Genomic DNA, 14589 nt, shown 5'->3' with positions numbered 1-14589 from the left:
GATTATTTAGGTCTAACCCTGACGACTCACACATACAGTCCCGCCCTAATCCTAACTCTCATCCAATCCAATGAAAGACCTCCAAACAAACAACCAATCATAGAAGCAAAATACTTTACGCGTTTAAGTTGCGACGGCGTGTAGCGCGACTCTAAACATGACTGTTGTCTGATATTATTAAGACAGTCGTATAAATATATTCATGTGAAAATAGCGGAAAACTGACAACGAGAGCCATATCATTTCTCCACCAACAGTTACCCACCATGAAGTGAGTAAAACCTTTATCTGACAAATTAAACGCATTGCTGAAAACTAAAAATGCTCAACCAAAGTTTCTTTTCCCCCCTAAAAGCATCTTAATACGTTTCTGTCTCTATAGGTTGAACATCGACGGGTTATTAGTCTACTTTCCGTATGACTACATCTATCCCGAACAATACTCATACATGCTTGAACTCAAGAGGACACTTGACGCAAAGGTATTGATCGCATCACGAATGCAATAGTCGTACTGTTAGCTTTAACACAAACGTCCATGTGAGTGGCAAGAAATGTGTGTCTTCACATTATATTCACATTATCCACTGGTCTTTTTAAATGTATGTATTCCTCCCCTTTCCCCTTCACTGTACAGGGTCATGGAGTTCTCGAGATGCCTTCAGGAACAGGAAAAACTATTTCTCTTCTTTCCCTCATCGTTGCTTACCAGACGGTGAATGATACATAAACCTTTTTGTATTCTGATTCTTATACTTCACGGCAATATCAATCTCACTCATATCGCCTTCTTATATTGACCACTTTCAGACTTTCCCCTTAGAAGTGACCAAACTCATCTACTGCTCTCGTACTGTACCTGAAATAGAGAAGGTATTTCTTCCACATGTCTAAAACCTAATCTCTTTACTTGATTTCTTCATTGATAAACCGGTATGTTCTTTCTTCAGGTTGTGGAGGAGTTAAGAAAGCTGATCGATTATTATGCAAAGGAAACGGGAGCCAAATCTAACTTCCTTGCATTGGCACTCTCTTCACGGAAAAACCTGTGCATTCACCCTGAAGTAAAGCGAACACGGGATCTTCTAAATCCACAGATTTTTTCGTGGGTTTAAAAACATTGGCCAGCGGTGGAACACCTTGCTAAGCGGGACTGAATTTGTGTGTTCACAGGTGAGCTCTCTGCGTTTTGGAAAAGAAGTAGATGGGAAGTGTCACAGCCTGACAGCGTCGTACATACGAGCGCAGCGTCACAGTAACCCAGCTCAACCCGTCTGCAAATTCTACGAGGTATACAGTGCTTTTTAAGCATATACCGTAACTTATTCTCTACGTTTTAACGTACATTTTTATTACAGTTTAACAATTTTATGTATTGTTTTGTATGTTTACTTGTACGCTGTATGCAGGAATTTGATGCAGTAGGTAGACAGGTGCCACTTCCTTCTGGTATATATAACTTAGACGATCTAAAGGACTTTGGACGTAGAAAAGGCTGGTGTCCATACTATCTGGCACGTTACTCTGTAAGTACTCTGATGTGACATTGCAAAACATTTTGATTGATATTCATATTTGCCAGGCGCAGTGATAACTGGTGTTGATTTCATGTTTAGATTCTCCATTCAAACATAGTAGTGTACAGCTACCATTACCTGCTAGACCCCAAAATAGCCGACCTGGTCTCAAAAGAGCTCGCGAAGAAATCTGTAGTCGTTTTTGATGAGGCTCACAACATAGGTATGCACACATCGCGACGCATGTCAATGTAATTTGTCCCATTTGAACAGATTGTGGTTGTTAATGTCGATTCTGTTCCTCGTAGATAATGTGTGTATTGATTCCATGAGCGTCAACATTACCAGGAGAACGCTGGATCGCAGCCAGGCTAATGTGGACACCTTGCAAAACACCATTAACAGGTGTGATAAAAATACAGCAAGCAAATCTGTATTTTGTTACTTAATTAAAAAAATGTATTTAGAATAATTTTTTTTGTATTTTACTGTGCTCTTTTAAAAGAATTAAGGAAACGGATGCTGCCAAACTCAAAGAGGAATACAGGAGATTAGTCGAGGGTCTTAAAGAAGCAAACGTTGCTCGAGAAACTGACATTTATCTCTCCAATCCTGTTTTGCCGGATGAAATTCTTCAAGGTCAGTTTATATGATCTACATCGGTATTTGGTCATCTGCATACAAACCTCTAAACTAACTTAAATTTACTTGCAATTACTTGTAAACATCTAGGATCATGATTTTTTTTTGTGGATATTTAAAACCAGTTCACATTTACAATGCACATGATACACTACATGTATACGACTGTCACGCTTGTATATCACTTCAGAGGCCATTCCTGGCAGTATCCGCACAGCTGAGCATTTTGTGGGCTTTATGAAGCGCTTCCTCGAGTACCTGAAGTCGCGCCTGCGGATCAATCATGTGGTGCAAGAGAGCTCTCCTCAGTTTCTCAAAGACATCTTTGAGAAAGTTTGCATCGATCGCAAGCCTCTGAGGTGAGCTTGAGAAACAACCAGATGAAATACTGACGGTCTTTACTAAGCAATGAAGCCATTTTCACCAGTCTGTGATCTTACCCACTACTAGATTTTGTGCTGAGAGGCTGCGGTCACTACTGCGAACACTAGAGATCGCAGACATCGCTGATTTCTCAGCCATCACTCTGATCTCTCACTTCGCAACACTTGTCAGCACATACAGCAAAGGTAACGAAACCTTATCCTGCCTTGCTTCCATATTAACACAGTTCAAAGATATCTCAAATATTTTCTCTTTTCTCCTGTAGGTTTCACCATCATCATTGAGCCCTTTGAAGATAGAACACCAACCATAGCAAATCCTGTTCTTCACTTCAGGTGCATTGGTTATAGAATCTTTTGAAATTCAAATCTTTTAAATTTAGTATTTGCTCGTTTTATTGATATCACAATTTGACACATTTTTTCAAAGTTGTTTCGCTTTAATTTAACATGTTTAACAGTTTAACATTCTGAATACGAAATCACATTATTTTATTACCATCGACAGTACTCACAAAAAACTAAAACATATTTATACATCAGTTTAGTACGAAGAAATTACAAGGTACTGGCACAACACTGAGCTCAAACAAGAGTTTAATTTAACAGTTACTAAAAATAAGTCAGTATACATTTGATTGGTTTTGTCTTTCGTGACTGTCCTCACAAACCAAGTTCCAGCCATAGTCACCCATCCTCGCTTCATCCCACCTTCCCTCTGCTAAAGAAATGTCTAGAATTTTCTGACAGTGACAATTGGAAAATAATTTAAGGCCGGGGGGGAAAAAAATGACTTACACTGTGTATTTTTTTAATTTTTCATATGTATTGACCCCTGGTATGTAACATATGCAGTTAATTCAGTGAGAAGACATTCAGAGATTATTTTGTGATTTCTGCAGTTGTATGGACCCCTCTATTGCCATAAAGCCCGTGTTTACCCGCTTTCAGTCAGTCATTATCACTTCAGGGGTAAGCTACACTCCTCCATCTATGCTTCTGTTTTTCCTTGAATATTAGATTATGGTCGGCCTTCTCACTAATCTCTTTATTATAATCTCACTGTGACACTGCTGCCATCTGTGTAAGACACACTGCACTGTCACCTAAAAAGAATGCAGGCCTTACATTACTAATAGGTTTGTTTAGCTTGCTAATTGGTTTAATCGTCCTGTAAAACCAGTGAAAATACATGTTTAAATATTCATTGATGCTTGTATTGGTTAGGGCTACTACACTATGCTATTCCATTCCCTTAGATATAATAATCCAATTTGCTTGGACAGTATAATATATTAAGATGATCTTTATTAATCTCCCTCATTAGACACTGTCTCCGTTGGACATCTACCCACGCATCCTCGACTTCCGACCGGTCACTGTGGCATCCTTCACCATGACACTGGCTCGAACCTGTCTGTGCCCTCTTGTGAGTTGTAACCGTAACAACACAGGGTGTCATTGCTGATGATGATTCGCTAATGTGGCATCCTATTAATAAAACATGTAACAATATTTGATGCTTTTACAACATTTTTGTTTCAGATCGTTGGACGTGGGAACGATCAGGTAGCGATGACTTCCAAATTTGAGACCAGAGAAGACTTTGGTATGTTATGTGATTTTGTTTGTAGTAAAATCTTGATTTGTTGGTTGCAAATTAAAGATGTTTTATTTCATATTCCACAGCTGTGATCCGTAACTATGGAAACCTGCTGCTGGAAATGTCTGCCATTGTCCCTGATGGAATCGTGGCATTCTTCACAAGTTACATTTACATGGAGAACATTGTGGCCTCGTGGTATGAGCAGGTATGAAGAGACGGCTGAAAAAGCACTTAAGTATTAGCGTAATTCTGTAAATCGCAACTTCATTCTCTTGCCGGTTTTGCAGGGGATTCTTGAAAACATTCAGAGGAACAAGCTTATTTTTATAGAGACCCAGGATGCAGCAGAGACGAGCATGGCCCTGGAGAAGTATCAGGAGGTTAATAAATATTTATCGTTTAATGCTCCATAATCCTGTTTTGCTTAATCATGTTGTCTATAGGCATCCTGTTTGAAAGTAATCACTGTTATCTCACCGCCTGTTGTTGGTTTTAGGCCTGTGAGAATGGCAGAGGAGCAATTCTTCTGTCTGTGGCAAGAGGGAAAGTGTCAGAAGGAATTGACTTTGGTGGGCACTCTGCCTTGAGATCTGTATTGTTCTTTATATAGAAAACGCTTTAAAAGTATTTACCTATGCTGATCTGATTCTTTTTTTAACTTCAGTGCATCATTTTGGCCGTGCTGTTATCATGTTTGGAGTGCCTTATGTTTACACTCAAAGCCGTATTCTCAAGGTTCATTAAACTATCTCTCTCAGACATTCAGTTCTAAAATACATTCGCTTTTATAAATTGTGTAATTGAAATACTCTTATCCTGTTTGAACTAGGCACGGTTGGAATACCTCAGAGACCAGTTTCAAATAAGGGAAAACGACTTCCTGACCTTTGACGCCATGCGCCACGCAGCACAGTGTGTGGGTAGAGCCATCCGAGGCAAAACAGACTACGGGCTTTTGATATTTGCTGACAAGGTAACTATGGTGAGAAGTCAGCATGGGATTTTTATAGTTTTAGTCTTAAAGTAATTTTGTGGTCATTTGTTCTTTTATTTCCAGCGTTATGCACGAGCGGATAAGCGAGGCAAGCTTCCCCGCTGGATCCAGGAACACCTTACAGATGGAAGCTTAAATCTGACCATCGATGAGACTGTGCAGTTATCTAAACACTTTCTACGACAGATGGCCCAACCCTTCAGACGGGTAAGATCAATGCGTGGGAGACCACATAAGCCTTCCTAAGCTTGGATGCATTGGGAAGACTTTAGAAATCTTCAATGATCTGAATGTTCATTTATTGTTTTAAAGGATGTTAATGCTAATAACAAGGCATAGTCACAAAAAAATACATTGAAACCTCAATACCGGTATTTTATTTTTGTCAAATTGTTGCAGCATTTAAACATTTATATTTTAAAATACTTGGAGGCATTTGTCAATATAGAAAATGTATATTCTCTTAATGTGAGTAATTTACACTGATGTAATATTTTTTTGACAGGAGGATCAGTTGGGTCTGTCTCTGCTGACCCTGGAACAGCTACAGTCTGAAGACATGCTCCAGAAAATTGCCAAGATTGCTCATCAAGCCTGAAATTCTTTAAAGTAGGAATGCAACCAGTTCAGATTGAGTCAACTACAATGTGTACATATTTATTCTTTTGTTTCTTTTTTATGTTGCTTTAAACATGTTTTCTACAACAATCTCAGAGGCATTAATAAATGATTTGGTTCACACAAACAATTACAGCACTTACAGAAATGTATTGTCACTGTTCATTTTCTATCCAATACGTTGACATTAACAGCACGGTAAATAAAAAATTAAGAATATATGTGTGTGAATGTGGTAAAACCGAAACTAACGACCCTATACTTATATTCTATTGTAGTTCTATTTTCCTTCTTGGCCAACCAATCAATCACAGTCTTCAAAAGACATTACAACAGGGTCCGCCTCGCCGCCTCATTAAGATACAAGTTTTTGTATTTTCCTTGCTTAGAATTGCTCTCAGATTGGTCTTGAATCACTTTTAAGCTAAGACTCCTACTTAGACATTTTTAAGCTTAAGAGCTTTCTTATAGGATTCTTAGAAGCTTTTAGAATACGGGCCCAGCTCGAAGTCAGTTGCAAGTGACTGAACGACAGCTCTTTGTTTGCTGAAACAAAGGTATAGATAGAGAGAGGTATATATTTTATTTGGTTCATCAGCAACAAATAATGCATAAATATGTTCTTCATGGAATATGTTGCATTCAACAGGAATGTAATGCAGTTAAAACATGTAACATTGAACTTTAGTATAGTAAATAGAATATAATAAAATATGTGCTTGAAATTTACAAATAAAAAGTCCTTTACTTAACAGGCGCACTGTAGTACTACAATTGTTTGACTTGGAATTTCATTAGTTTTGGAACGTAACATGCTTCATGTGCCTTTAATTTAGGATTCTTCAGTTAAGTGCAATTCAAAATAATCTTAAAATTACCGAGAGCTGTAAATGTTGGATTTTTAAACTGCTACAAAAGTAAACATTGCTCAAAGTGTATGATACTACAAAACTATGTTTTGACCCACATTTATCATTCACATACCATTTCTCATATACTTCATATGATCTCTGTAGACATCAGATAGCAATTAGATGTAAGGTTGATAGTTTGTCAGAGTTCTGCTCTCACATGTATTCGTTTTGAGTTAAGGTTAGCTGTCTCCGCTCAAAGACGCGCGGCGGGCTAAGCTCTGGGTACTGGAGCTCAGCCCCCGTGTGTCTGTCAACCTACTGGACCCCTGAAAAGACAAAATCTGAATTTATCATCTGTTGACCAATCTGAGAAATAACATATCAGTTTTTATGCTTTTCTTACCATGGCAGATTCTTGGCTTTCCTTTACACCCACATTAAGCACATTGAGGGAATTCGCTCTCTTCATTCTGTTTATAAACATATGAGTAGAGTTAGACATGGTTCTCTAATTTACAGCAGTAAGTGGTAAGAAGCATAGCAAAAAAATCATTACCCAGCAGCTCGAGAGGTTGTTTCCTGGGTCCCAACTCCTTTTAGCTTCCGAACAAGTTTTTCGCTGCTTCGCCGTATGGATTCGCGGAGTTTGGTGAATGATCCGCTGCGCTTTAGACTTCCAAACCCATCCTACACACACCGCATAAAGAAATGAATAATGTGCGTGCCCTAAAGTGACAGTTCGCCCTTAAAAATGAAAATTCCTTCATCATTTACTTACCCTCTTGTCATATCAAACCTGTGTGACTTTCTTCCACATAACACAAAAGAAGATATTTTGAAGAAAGTTGGTAACCCAACATCACCCTATTCACTTCTATTGTATGGACACAAAACCAACGCAAGTGGTCAGTTAACAACATTCTTCAAAATATCTTCTTTTGTGTTCTGCAGAAGAAAGAAAGGGATAAAGGTTTAAAATAACAAAAGGGTGAGTAAATGATGACACAAATTATATTTTTGGGTGAACTATCACTTTAAGGGCACTCATTTGGAACTGAAGTTACCTGTCTAGAGGTTCCCTCCTCTGTGTGTATCCAAACAGGCCGGCCATCCCCTGTGCAGATGGGACAATTACACTATTTATAAAATGTATAAGAATTTGTCTATGGACAAAACACAGGATTTTACTTCCAGATCCTGTTATTTTCAATCTTTAAAGTGACATGTAAGAATAATTTTACCCTCCACCGATCCAAACTCTTTCTCATGAGCACGGGTCAAAATCTCCTTATAAAGAGCCTCAGCCTGCCTGTACTTCCCCTGCTTGAGGTAGCATGAGGCCTACAAACCGGATAAACAGTATGTTAACTTCAGACATACTTTTATGGGTCCCACCCCATATACAGTACACTACATTATCATCATTCATATAAACAGTCACATCAACATTTGACAAACAATGTACAACCAACATTTAGTGTCCTCACCAGGTTGTTTTTTGTCTTGGCCACGTTGGCATCATCGGGTCCCAGTCGGCTCTGATAAATGTGCAGGGCGCGTTCGTAGTACTGTTCCACCTCCTGATATTTGCCCTGGTTCTGACATAGGAGGGCCAAGTTATTCAGCTGCTTGGCTACATCAGGGTGATCCGTCCCGAGCACCTATCAAAAAATAAATATCAGGTTTTACCTTGTACAAAATACATGTCAGCTTGACTATTTAAAGTATAACATTTGTTTGACTTAGCTACAACATGTATAAGCATATGCGGTAATATAAACTTAATGTAAGCTGATCTAACAGCTGTTACAGTAAGAGAGGTGGCAATACCGTATCTTTTCTATGTCGGTACCTTTTCCCTGATCTCCAGAGCTCTTTTACACAGTGGCTCTGCCTCTTTGTACTTCCCCCTTTTTCCATACAGCACAGCCAGATTATTCAGAGTAGCTGCCACCTAAATACAGCCACGAGCACAAGGACATGCCGTTCACAGTCTCTAAGCGTATCAAACAGTATCAGATGGCGTTTTCAAACAATACATACAGCTGGATGATCGACACCTAGTGTCTTCTCACGGATAGCCAATGCATCATTTAGGAGATTGGCGGCTTCCTTATATTTGTTCTGATCCCTGCAAAGCACCGCATTATTATCAGATCTGTAAATGCCGATGGTTAAATCAATATGGTTTGATGTTCTACACAATCTACCTGTAGACTAAAGCCAGGATATTGAGCATGGTAGCAACATCTGGATGGCTGTGGCCTGAGGATTTCTCCAGGTCCTCCAGAGCTTGCTTGCACAGCGGCACGGCCACCTCATATCGGCCCTGAGAGGCGTACTGGATCACCAGGTTGTGCAGTGTTCGGAGTCGGGCTGGGATCTCATAACCTCCCTGCTGGGCAGCAGCGGCGGCTCTGCTGTGGGGCTGTGACACTGTAAACACAAGATGGATTCACATTTTTTACGTCATGTAAGACGTAAGTATACTGCAGAGACTAAAAGAGTGGGCGTGGCATACTGTGAGACTGCTCCTCCTCATCTGTAGGAAAAAGATCATCAAGGGATTCCTTGCCTGGTGTGTTATCTTTATCTTCCTATAAGAAACAAAACACATTTCAGTATTATTGATTATTCTCTGATCATGTTACGTCAATCAACAAGCCTTTTTATTTAATGATTTTTATTGTATGTGAATGAATGGGCACATAACCACAAAGCAATAAATGTTGCTCTCGTTATACAATATTTCATAATTCAGGCACTTTCTTAACACATTTTATTCTCGGATGCACACTGACCAAAGGCATCTCTTCTTGGTCATATTTACGAATGCTGCTCATGAACTGCAGATGTCTGTTCTGCTCCTCTAAAGTAACCACTTCCTGTTCTTTTTCCTGCAGCTGCTGTTGAGCACGAGCCAGCTCGTCCCTTAGCCACTGGTTCTCCTGACACAGCCTCCGCACCTGAGCACGCAACTTCTGCTTCTCTGCCTCCAAAGACCCGAGGTGAGCCGAAAGTGCCATCATCACCTGTAGAAGCGCGAATAGCGCGAATAATTACTATGTTGATATAGAAATGCAAACTTGAAACAGCACCACAGAACTGATCTGCTTACCTGTGCCTCCCCTAAGCCCAGTTCAATCTTCTCCAGAGACTCCAGAATGATTGTGGTCTTTTCCTGTTCCAAGCTGCCGCTTTCACTGCATGTCTGGATCTGAAACGTTTCCTGCAGGCTATCCAGCAGTGTGCGGTTCTCACCACGCAAAGCCTCCAGCCCTGCGATCACCTGTCTGGTGCTGCATAAGATCTCCTCCCCTGACAACATGTCTGGATGCCAGTTCCTTAAAAACAAAGTCTGCGTTTGGTTTTACTGTGAATTTACAGTTTACATTAAGCTAGGTTTACTATATTCATTCATGACATTTCGCGCCAAAATGAAATTTATTAATTCTCATCTCATTTCAAACCTGTATGACTTTCTTCTGCAGAACACAAAAGAAGATATTTTGAAGAATGTTGGTAACCGAACAACATACTGTAGCTGCCCATTGACTTCTGGACACAAGACCAGTGAGGCATTTCTTAAAATATCTTCTGTTGTGTTTCGCATAAATAGAATTTCAATGATATGATGACAAAATGTTTTGTCTGTGTGGCTCAATGTGTTTTTGGTTGAATCAAATAGTGGGTGCAAATATCTGACCTTAATTCCCACTCAAATCTAAAGTTAAGACAAATGTTCCTGGCTGCATAGAAAGAGAAAAATTTGAGTATTACTAAGATTTTAAAACATGTTCGCTTGCACTTTATTTGACAGGATGTATTGTATACTTATAGGCCCGGTTTCATAGACAAGGCTAAGCCTAAACAAAGACTATGCCTTAGCTAATTTAGGCTATTAAAGTCGCTTTTATTAAAATGCCATAGAAAAAACCATTACGGATGTGCATCTTGAAACAAAAGAATGGCACTGACATATTTTAAGATATGTCAGGGCAAAATGAATCTCAAAATTCATTTTATCCTGGGACTAGTCTTTAGCCTTGTCTGTGAAACCGGGTATTTACCCAACAAAACACTGGTGACTACAAACTTAAACCATATTTTATTATACTCGCCCAATTTAAATCTAGATTAAAAACGCATCTTTTCAGCCAAGCATTCACTTAATGCAAAATATGCTAAATAAACCACCAGGAGATGCTGACATTAGATATTATTTTACTAGAATAATTGGATTTATTATATAAAACACCATGTAGTGTGTTTTACCCTTTCTTGGGTTTTTCGTTTTTCCCCTGTAAAGCTGCTTTGGAACAATGCAAATTGTGAAAGGCGCTATATAAATAAAATTGAATTGAATTGAATTGAATATGAGTTGTGTATGAGTAAAAAGGGATAGTTCACCGAAAAATGAAGATTCTGTCATCATTTACTCACACTTATCATTCCAAATGTGTATTCTGTACATTTCTGTGTTCTGCTTAAAACAAAGGAAGATATTTGGAGGAATGTCAATAACCAAACAGATCTTACCCCCTATTTACTGCCATAGTAGGGAAAATACTATGGGAGTCGATGGGGGATGAGATGTGAACTGACGCCAAATATCTTCCTGTGTGTTTAGCAGAACAAAGACATTTTTACAGAACAATCTGAGGATCAATGACAATTTTCATCTTTGAGTGATCTTGATCTCTTTAAGGGTAGGTTTAATTGCACAGTAGGAATACCTACAATTGTTCATTTAGAACATCGCTGTAAAATAAAGTGCTACAGGAATCAGTTAAAGTACCATGAAATAACTATCTAAACCCTTAACTCTACCTTTTTGCATGAACTGTGTTTCTAAATGCACAGACAATGTAAAATATGTTTTTCACAGACACTGCAAACCAGTTTGATGTTATGAGGTCAGAGATATATAAAGAGAAAGGTGAAGTACACCACCCTAACAGGTTAAACCCAAGACACATTCAGACAGGTTGCTAGGTGAGAATCAGTTTACACAGGTAGGAACACAGATCCCCAGGGGAGGCTAATGTTTACACCAGACCAATGAGATAACATCATACAACATACATGTTTTGAAGTGTAATTAATGCAACTTAACCCAATAAATTACAAAACAATAGTAAATATACTAAAAATATTCCAATTAGCCATAGATAATATTGATATGGGCTGCACGTGTGTGATATGACATATTGGTTTTAAGCTGTTACCAAGTAAATATTTAAATACCATGATGACAACATGTGTATCATAACTCTGACTACAAAATACTTTATACACTATATTCATAATGTACATGAACAGTTCTGACCTGATGGTAAACAAAAACGTGGCCTCATATCACTATAAGACCTATGCGGTGCAATGTTTTCCATAACCTTTATAAAGGCATTTGATATAAAAATAAATTGTATTAAGATGAATTGATACACAGTAATAAAGACAAAAGAAAAATAGATTAAATAGTGGTAATAGTAGTAGGGATGCACGTTATGGCTGATAACGATAACCAATAATTCTTGAACATTGGAATCCAATAACCGATATATTGGCCGATATACAGTACATTAATATTTTCAGAGATTGAAAATATTTTTTTCCCTGAAAGTCATGTACCAAGCCTACTTCACACTAATTCAAGATTCCTTAACTTTTAAACTTTTCTGGTATAATGTTTTTTCAATAAAGAAATTATAGATGTTCTCCCAGAGCAACCCAGAAAGGTGTTCTCAATAGCCGCAAGTCTAACACCGCGTCTACACCGGATGCGATCAGCACAATGCGACACGACACACGGCTTGTCCTAATGGGATTGTCGCGCCGCATTTGAGATTTGGACAAAAAATGTATTTATAATGTGTTCTAATGCTTTCTATTGTATTTTGTCGTAGAGGCGTAACAGGTCTCAAGACAGAAAGCATTCAGACAGCAGTTGGTTTCAAACAATATGCTTTACCTATTATTTACACATATCTACATAAACAATGTTTTGCTAATAGCAGTAAGTGAATGATCATGACATAAAGACAAGAACGTCGTACTGTGCTGTATTTTAACTGTGAGCAGCGTGCAGCTGAAGTGGTTTTATAAGGAAATTATTCATAATTGTATCGCCTACATTTTATTTTCGGCCGATACCGATAAAATAACAAATGACCATTTATCGGCCGATACCGATATGTCCGAAAATTTATCGTGCATTCCTAGATAGTAGTTCAGACTAAGTGAATGGTATCTTAATGCACAATATATATGCATGTCTTGTCAAATATAACATTTTGACAATAAAACAATACAAAAATACGCTCGAATAGCATACTATAACCTACAACGTTACATGAACAATGTGACCATCGCCATTTACATCATTTATGAGTTAGGAATAAGGAAGATCATGCATAGCTAGTGACGTACAAAGTGACGACTTTGAAATAAATTGATTGAATTAAGACTAAAATGATGTAGAAACTTGCTCAACGGGCTTGGCTTGAAATGCACGTAACAGTATCTGAGTATTATAATATTACGAATGCCTTCTGTTGTACTTTCAGGAAAACAAACACACACACATAACAGAATGTAACGTTTAAGTTAAAGCTCACAGTAAAGCTATTTATACTCTCAGCTCGCGAAGACGCCGACTGACTGTTGACAGTCAACAGCTGATTTATTTAACGTTACCTGCTGAAACACGAGCGAAGCGTCACACCTTCAAGCCAGATATGGAATACACTTCCGGTGAAAATATGCCGTCAACAGCCTAGCATCATTTCTTTAATGTAGTGTTGATAAATGTGTCTTAAAAAGCCAAGTAAAGTCCACATCGCGGTCATTCACCATTTCTTGCTCTGTGTGGGACGGTCTGAATTAACAGCGCTTACCTGATCCGCCAATTCCCAGCATGCACTGCGACTGCGCTCACGCGCTGTCAGAATTGAACTACGCCAAACCCAAACAGTGTCGTCTGGCACACACTCCAACACCAACACATGGTTTTATAAAGAAGTCATTGCTACAACCTTTATTTTAAATACTGCATGCTCTTTCAAAACGTGTTTAGGGTAAAGTTGCTTCTTTTCTCTAAACTTGGTATTTGGATATTAGTCGGAGCACAATACCTGCTTAAATGCAAAGCCACCATCTGTATAAATTTACATTGATTCATCTAGCTGACACACGCAGATGCAAATCTTTTCATCACATCAGCCAGTCACAAATCTCTCTGGACTGATTCTGTGTAACAGGAAACGCTAAAAGGGAGGAGTGTGTCGGTGACGTCACGTTGGCATAGGTTCTGCCTCTTAGGTTGAGTTTGGGTGAGAGGGAGGGGGTGTTGTCTGTGTCCCTGTGTGTTAAATAAGTAGCATTAACGTTGGCCCCATCAGACTGGCTTAACCCAATGAGAGGAAACTACACAGATCAGGAACGCTGCGATGCATATCGTCTTCAGTTTAACATACAGATTTATCCCAACCAAAGCTCACAGAGTTGAAAATGAGGAAAGAGGGAATTCAAATCAATGAGCGAAATAGAATACAACAGAAAAGGGATTTATGGTGACAGTGGCTGCACGGAAAGGCCAAAACCGTTGCGTGAATTGAGAAGAAAAGTCTAGGGATGTGAAGTGAAAGAAGTGGGATTGCAGTGGAACAACTGTGGCCGGCCAGATACATGAGACAGAAGTGATTGATGGTTCAGCTGCTACACACTGTTGCCCAATAAGGGCAGTTTGGCTGGGCCAGTGCAAAGTTCTCAAACAGGGAGAGCAAATCTATATCTTTGGGGTCCAAGTCAATAGAACCACTAAAAAAATCTGCTGAAGTGCACATAGTGGTTTGTAGGGTACGACAGTTTGTAAGTGAAATAACTGCTGTCAGAAACTGTGAATCGATGCACAACACATTCCTAACGTGAATGCAAAGTTAAAACCCGTCCCATTATTATCTCCCAGAAACCA

The 14589-nt window shown here is 38.9% G+C and overlaps 2 protein-coding genes across 6 annotated transcripts; one reads left to right on the top strand and one right to left on the bottom strand.

Annotated features, from left to right (window-relative positions):
* The first annotated feature begins 76 nt into the window (after positions 1 to 76).
* Positions 77 to 6517, top strand: ercc2 (excision repair cross-complementation group 2). Its single transcript, XM_079481310.1, has 23 exons — positions 77 to 271; positions 383 to 482; positions 638 to 715; positions 811 to 873; positions 951 to 1064; positions 1174 to 1290; positions 1410 to 1526; positions 1617 to 1740; positions 1826 to 1922; positions 2023 to 2156; positions 2350 to 2518; positions 2610 to 2728; positions 2809 to 2878; positions 3445 to 3514; positions 3870 to 3971; positions 4088 to 4151; positions 4232 to 4353; positions 4436 to 4528; positions 4645 to 4717; positions 4813 to 4883; positions 4978 to 5121; positions 5206 to 5349; positions 5648 to 6517. Exons 1-23 carry the CDS (start codon positions 267 to 269, stop codon positions 5738 to 5740), a joined length of 2283 nt encoding a protein of 760 aa, XP_079337436.1. The 5' UTR covers positions 77 to 266; the 3' UTR covers positions 5741 to 6517.
* Positions 5776 to 13871, bottom strand: klc3 (kinesin light chain 3). Of its 5 annotated transcripts, XM_079481314.1 has the most exons (14): positions 13314 to 13496; positions 10321 to 10363; positions 9733 to 9958; positions 9416 to 9646; positions 9136 to 9211; positions 8825 to 9050; positions 8658 to 8745; positions 8467 to 8568; positions 8102 to 8275; positions 7856 to 7955; positions 7679 to 7728; positions 7171 to 7301; positions 7018 to 7084; positions 5777 to 6940 (listed from the first exon to the last, which is right to left on the bottom strand). In XM_079481314.1, exons 3-14 carry the CDS (start codon positions 9940 to 9942, stop codon positions 6854 to 6856), a joined length of 1542 nt encoding a protein of 513 aa, XP_079337440.1. In that variant the 5' UTR covers positions 9943 to 9958; positions 10321 to 10363; positions 13314 to 13496; the 3' UTR covers positions 5777 to 6853. The 5 variants fall into 5 exon arrangements, with proteins under 5 accessions (XP_079337437.1, XP_079337438.1, XP_079337440.1 ...); XM_079481311.1 differs by lacking the exons at positions 10321 to 10363; positions 13314 to 13496 and adding an exon at positions 13751 to 13871 and having other exon boundaries at positions 5776 to 6940; XM_079481312.1 differs by lacking the exons at positions 10321 to 10363; positions 13314 to 13496 and adding an exon at positions 13514 to 13861 and having other exon boundaries at positions 5776 to 6940.
* Positions 13872 to 14589: the final 718 nt, after the last annotated feature.

This window comes from Barbatula barbatula (assembly GCF_947034865.1).
Source record: "Barbatula barbatula genome assembly, chromosome: 19".
NCBI classification, from domain to species: domain Eukaryota; kingdom Metazoa; phylum Chordata; class Actinopteri; order Cypriniformes; family Nemacheilidae; genus Barbatula; species Barbatula barbatula.
Note: the sequence above shows the minus strand (reverse complement) of the source record. Positions and strands in the feature narration are given on the sequence as shown.

What these genes read in the sequence shown, in the direction of transcription:
- ercc2 (XM_079481310.1), top strand. An exon ending in ACCTGTGCATTCACCCTGAA is followed by an intron (nt 1,065 to 1,173) that starts GTAAAGCGAACA and finishes GTGTGTTCACAG; the next exon opens with GTGAGCTCTCTGCGTTTTGG. An exon ending in TTTTGATATTTGCTGACAAG is followed by an intron (nt 5,122 to 5,205) that starts GTAACTATGGTG and finishes TTTTATTTCCAG; the next exon opens with CGTTATGCACGAGCGGATAA.
- klc3 (XM_079481311.1), bottom strand. Translation starts at nt 13,797, where the DNA reads ATGAATCAATGTAAATTTATACAGATGGTGGCTTTGCATTTAAGCAG. An exon ending in ACCAAGAAGAGATGCCTTTG is followed by an intron (nt 9,212 to 9,415) that starts GTCAGTGTGCAT and finishes TGTTTCTTATAG; the next exon opens with GAAGATAAAGATAACACACC. An exon ending in CTCTGGAGATCAGGGAAAAG is followed by an intron (nt 8,276 to 8,466) that starts GTACCGACATAG and finishes ATTTTTTGATAG; the next exon opens with GTGCTCGGGACGGATCACCC.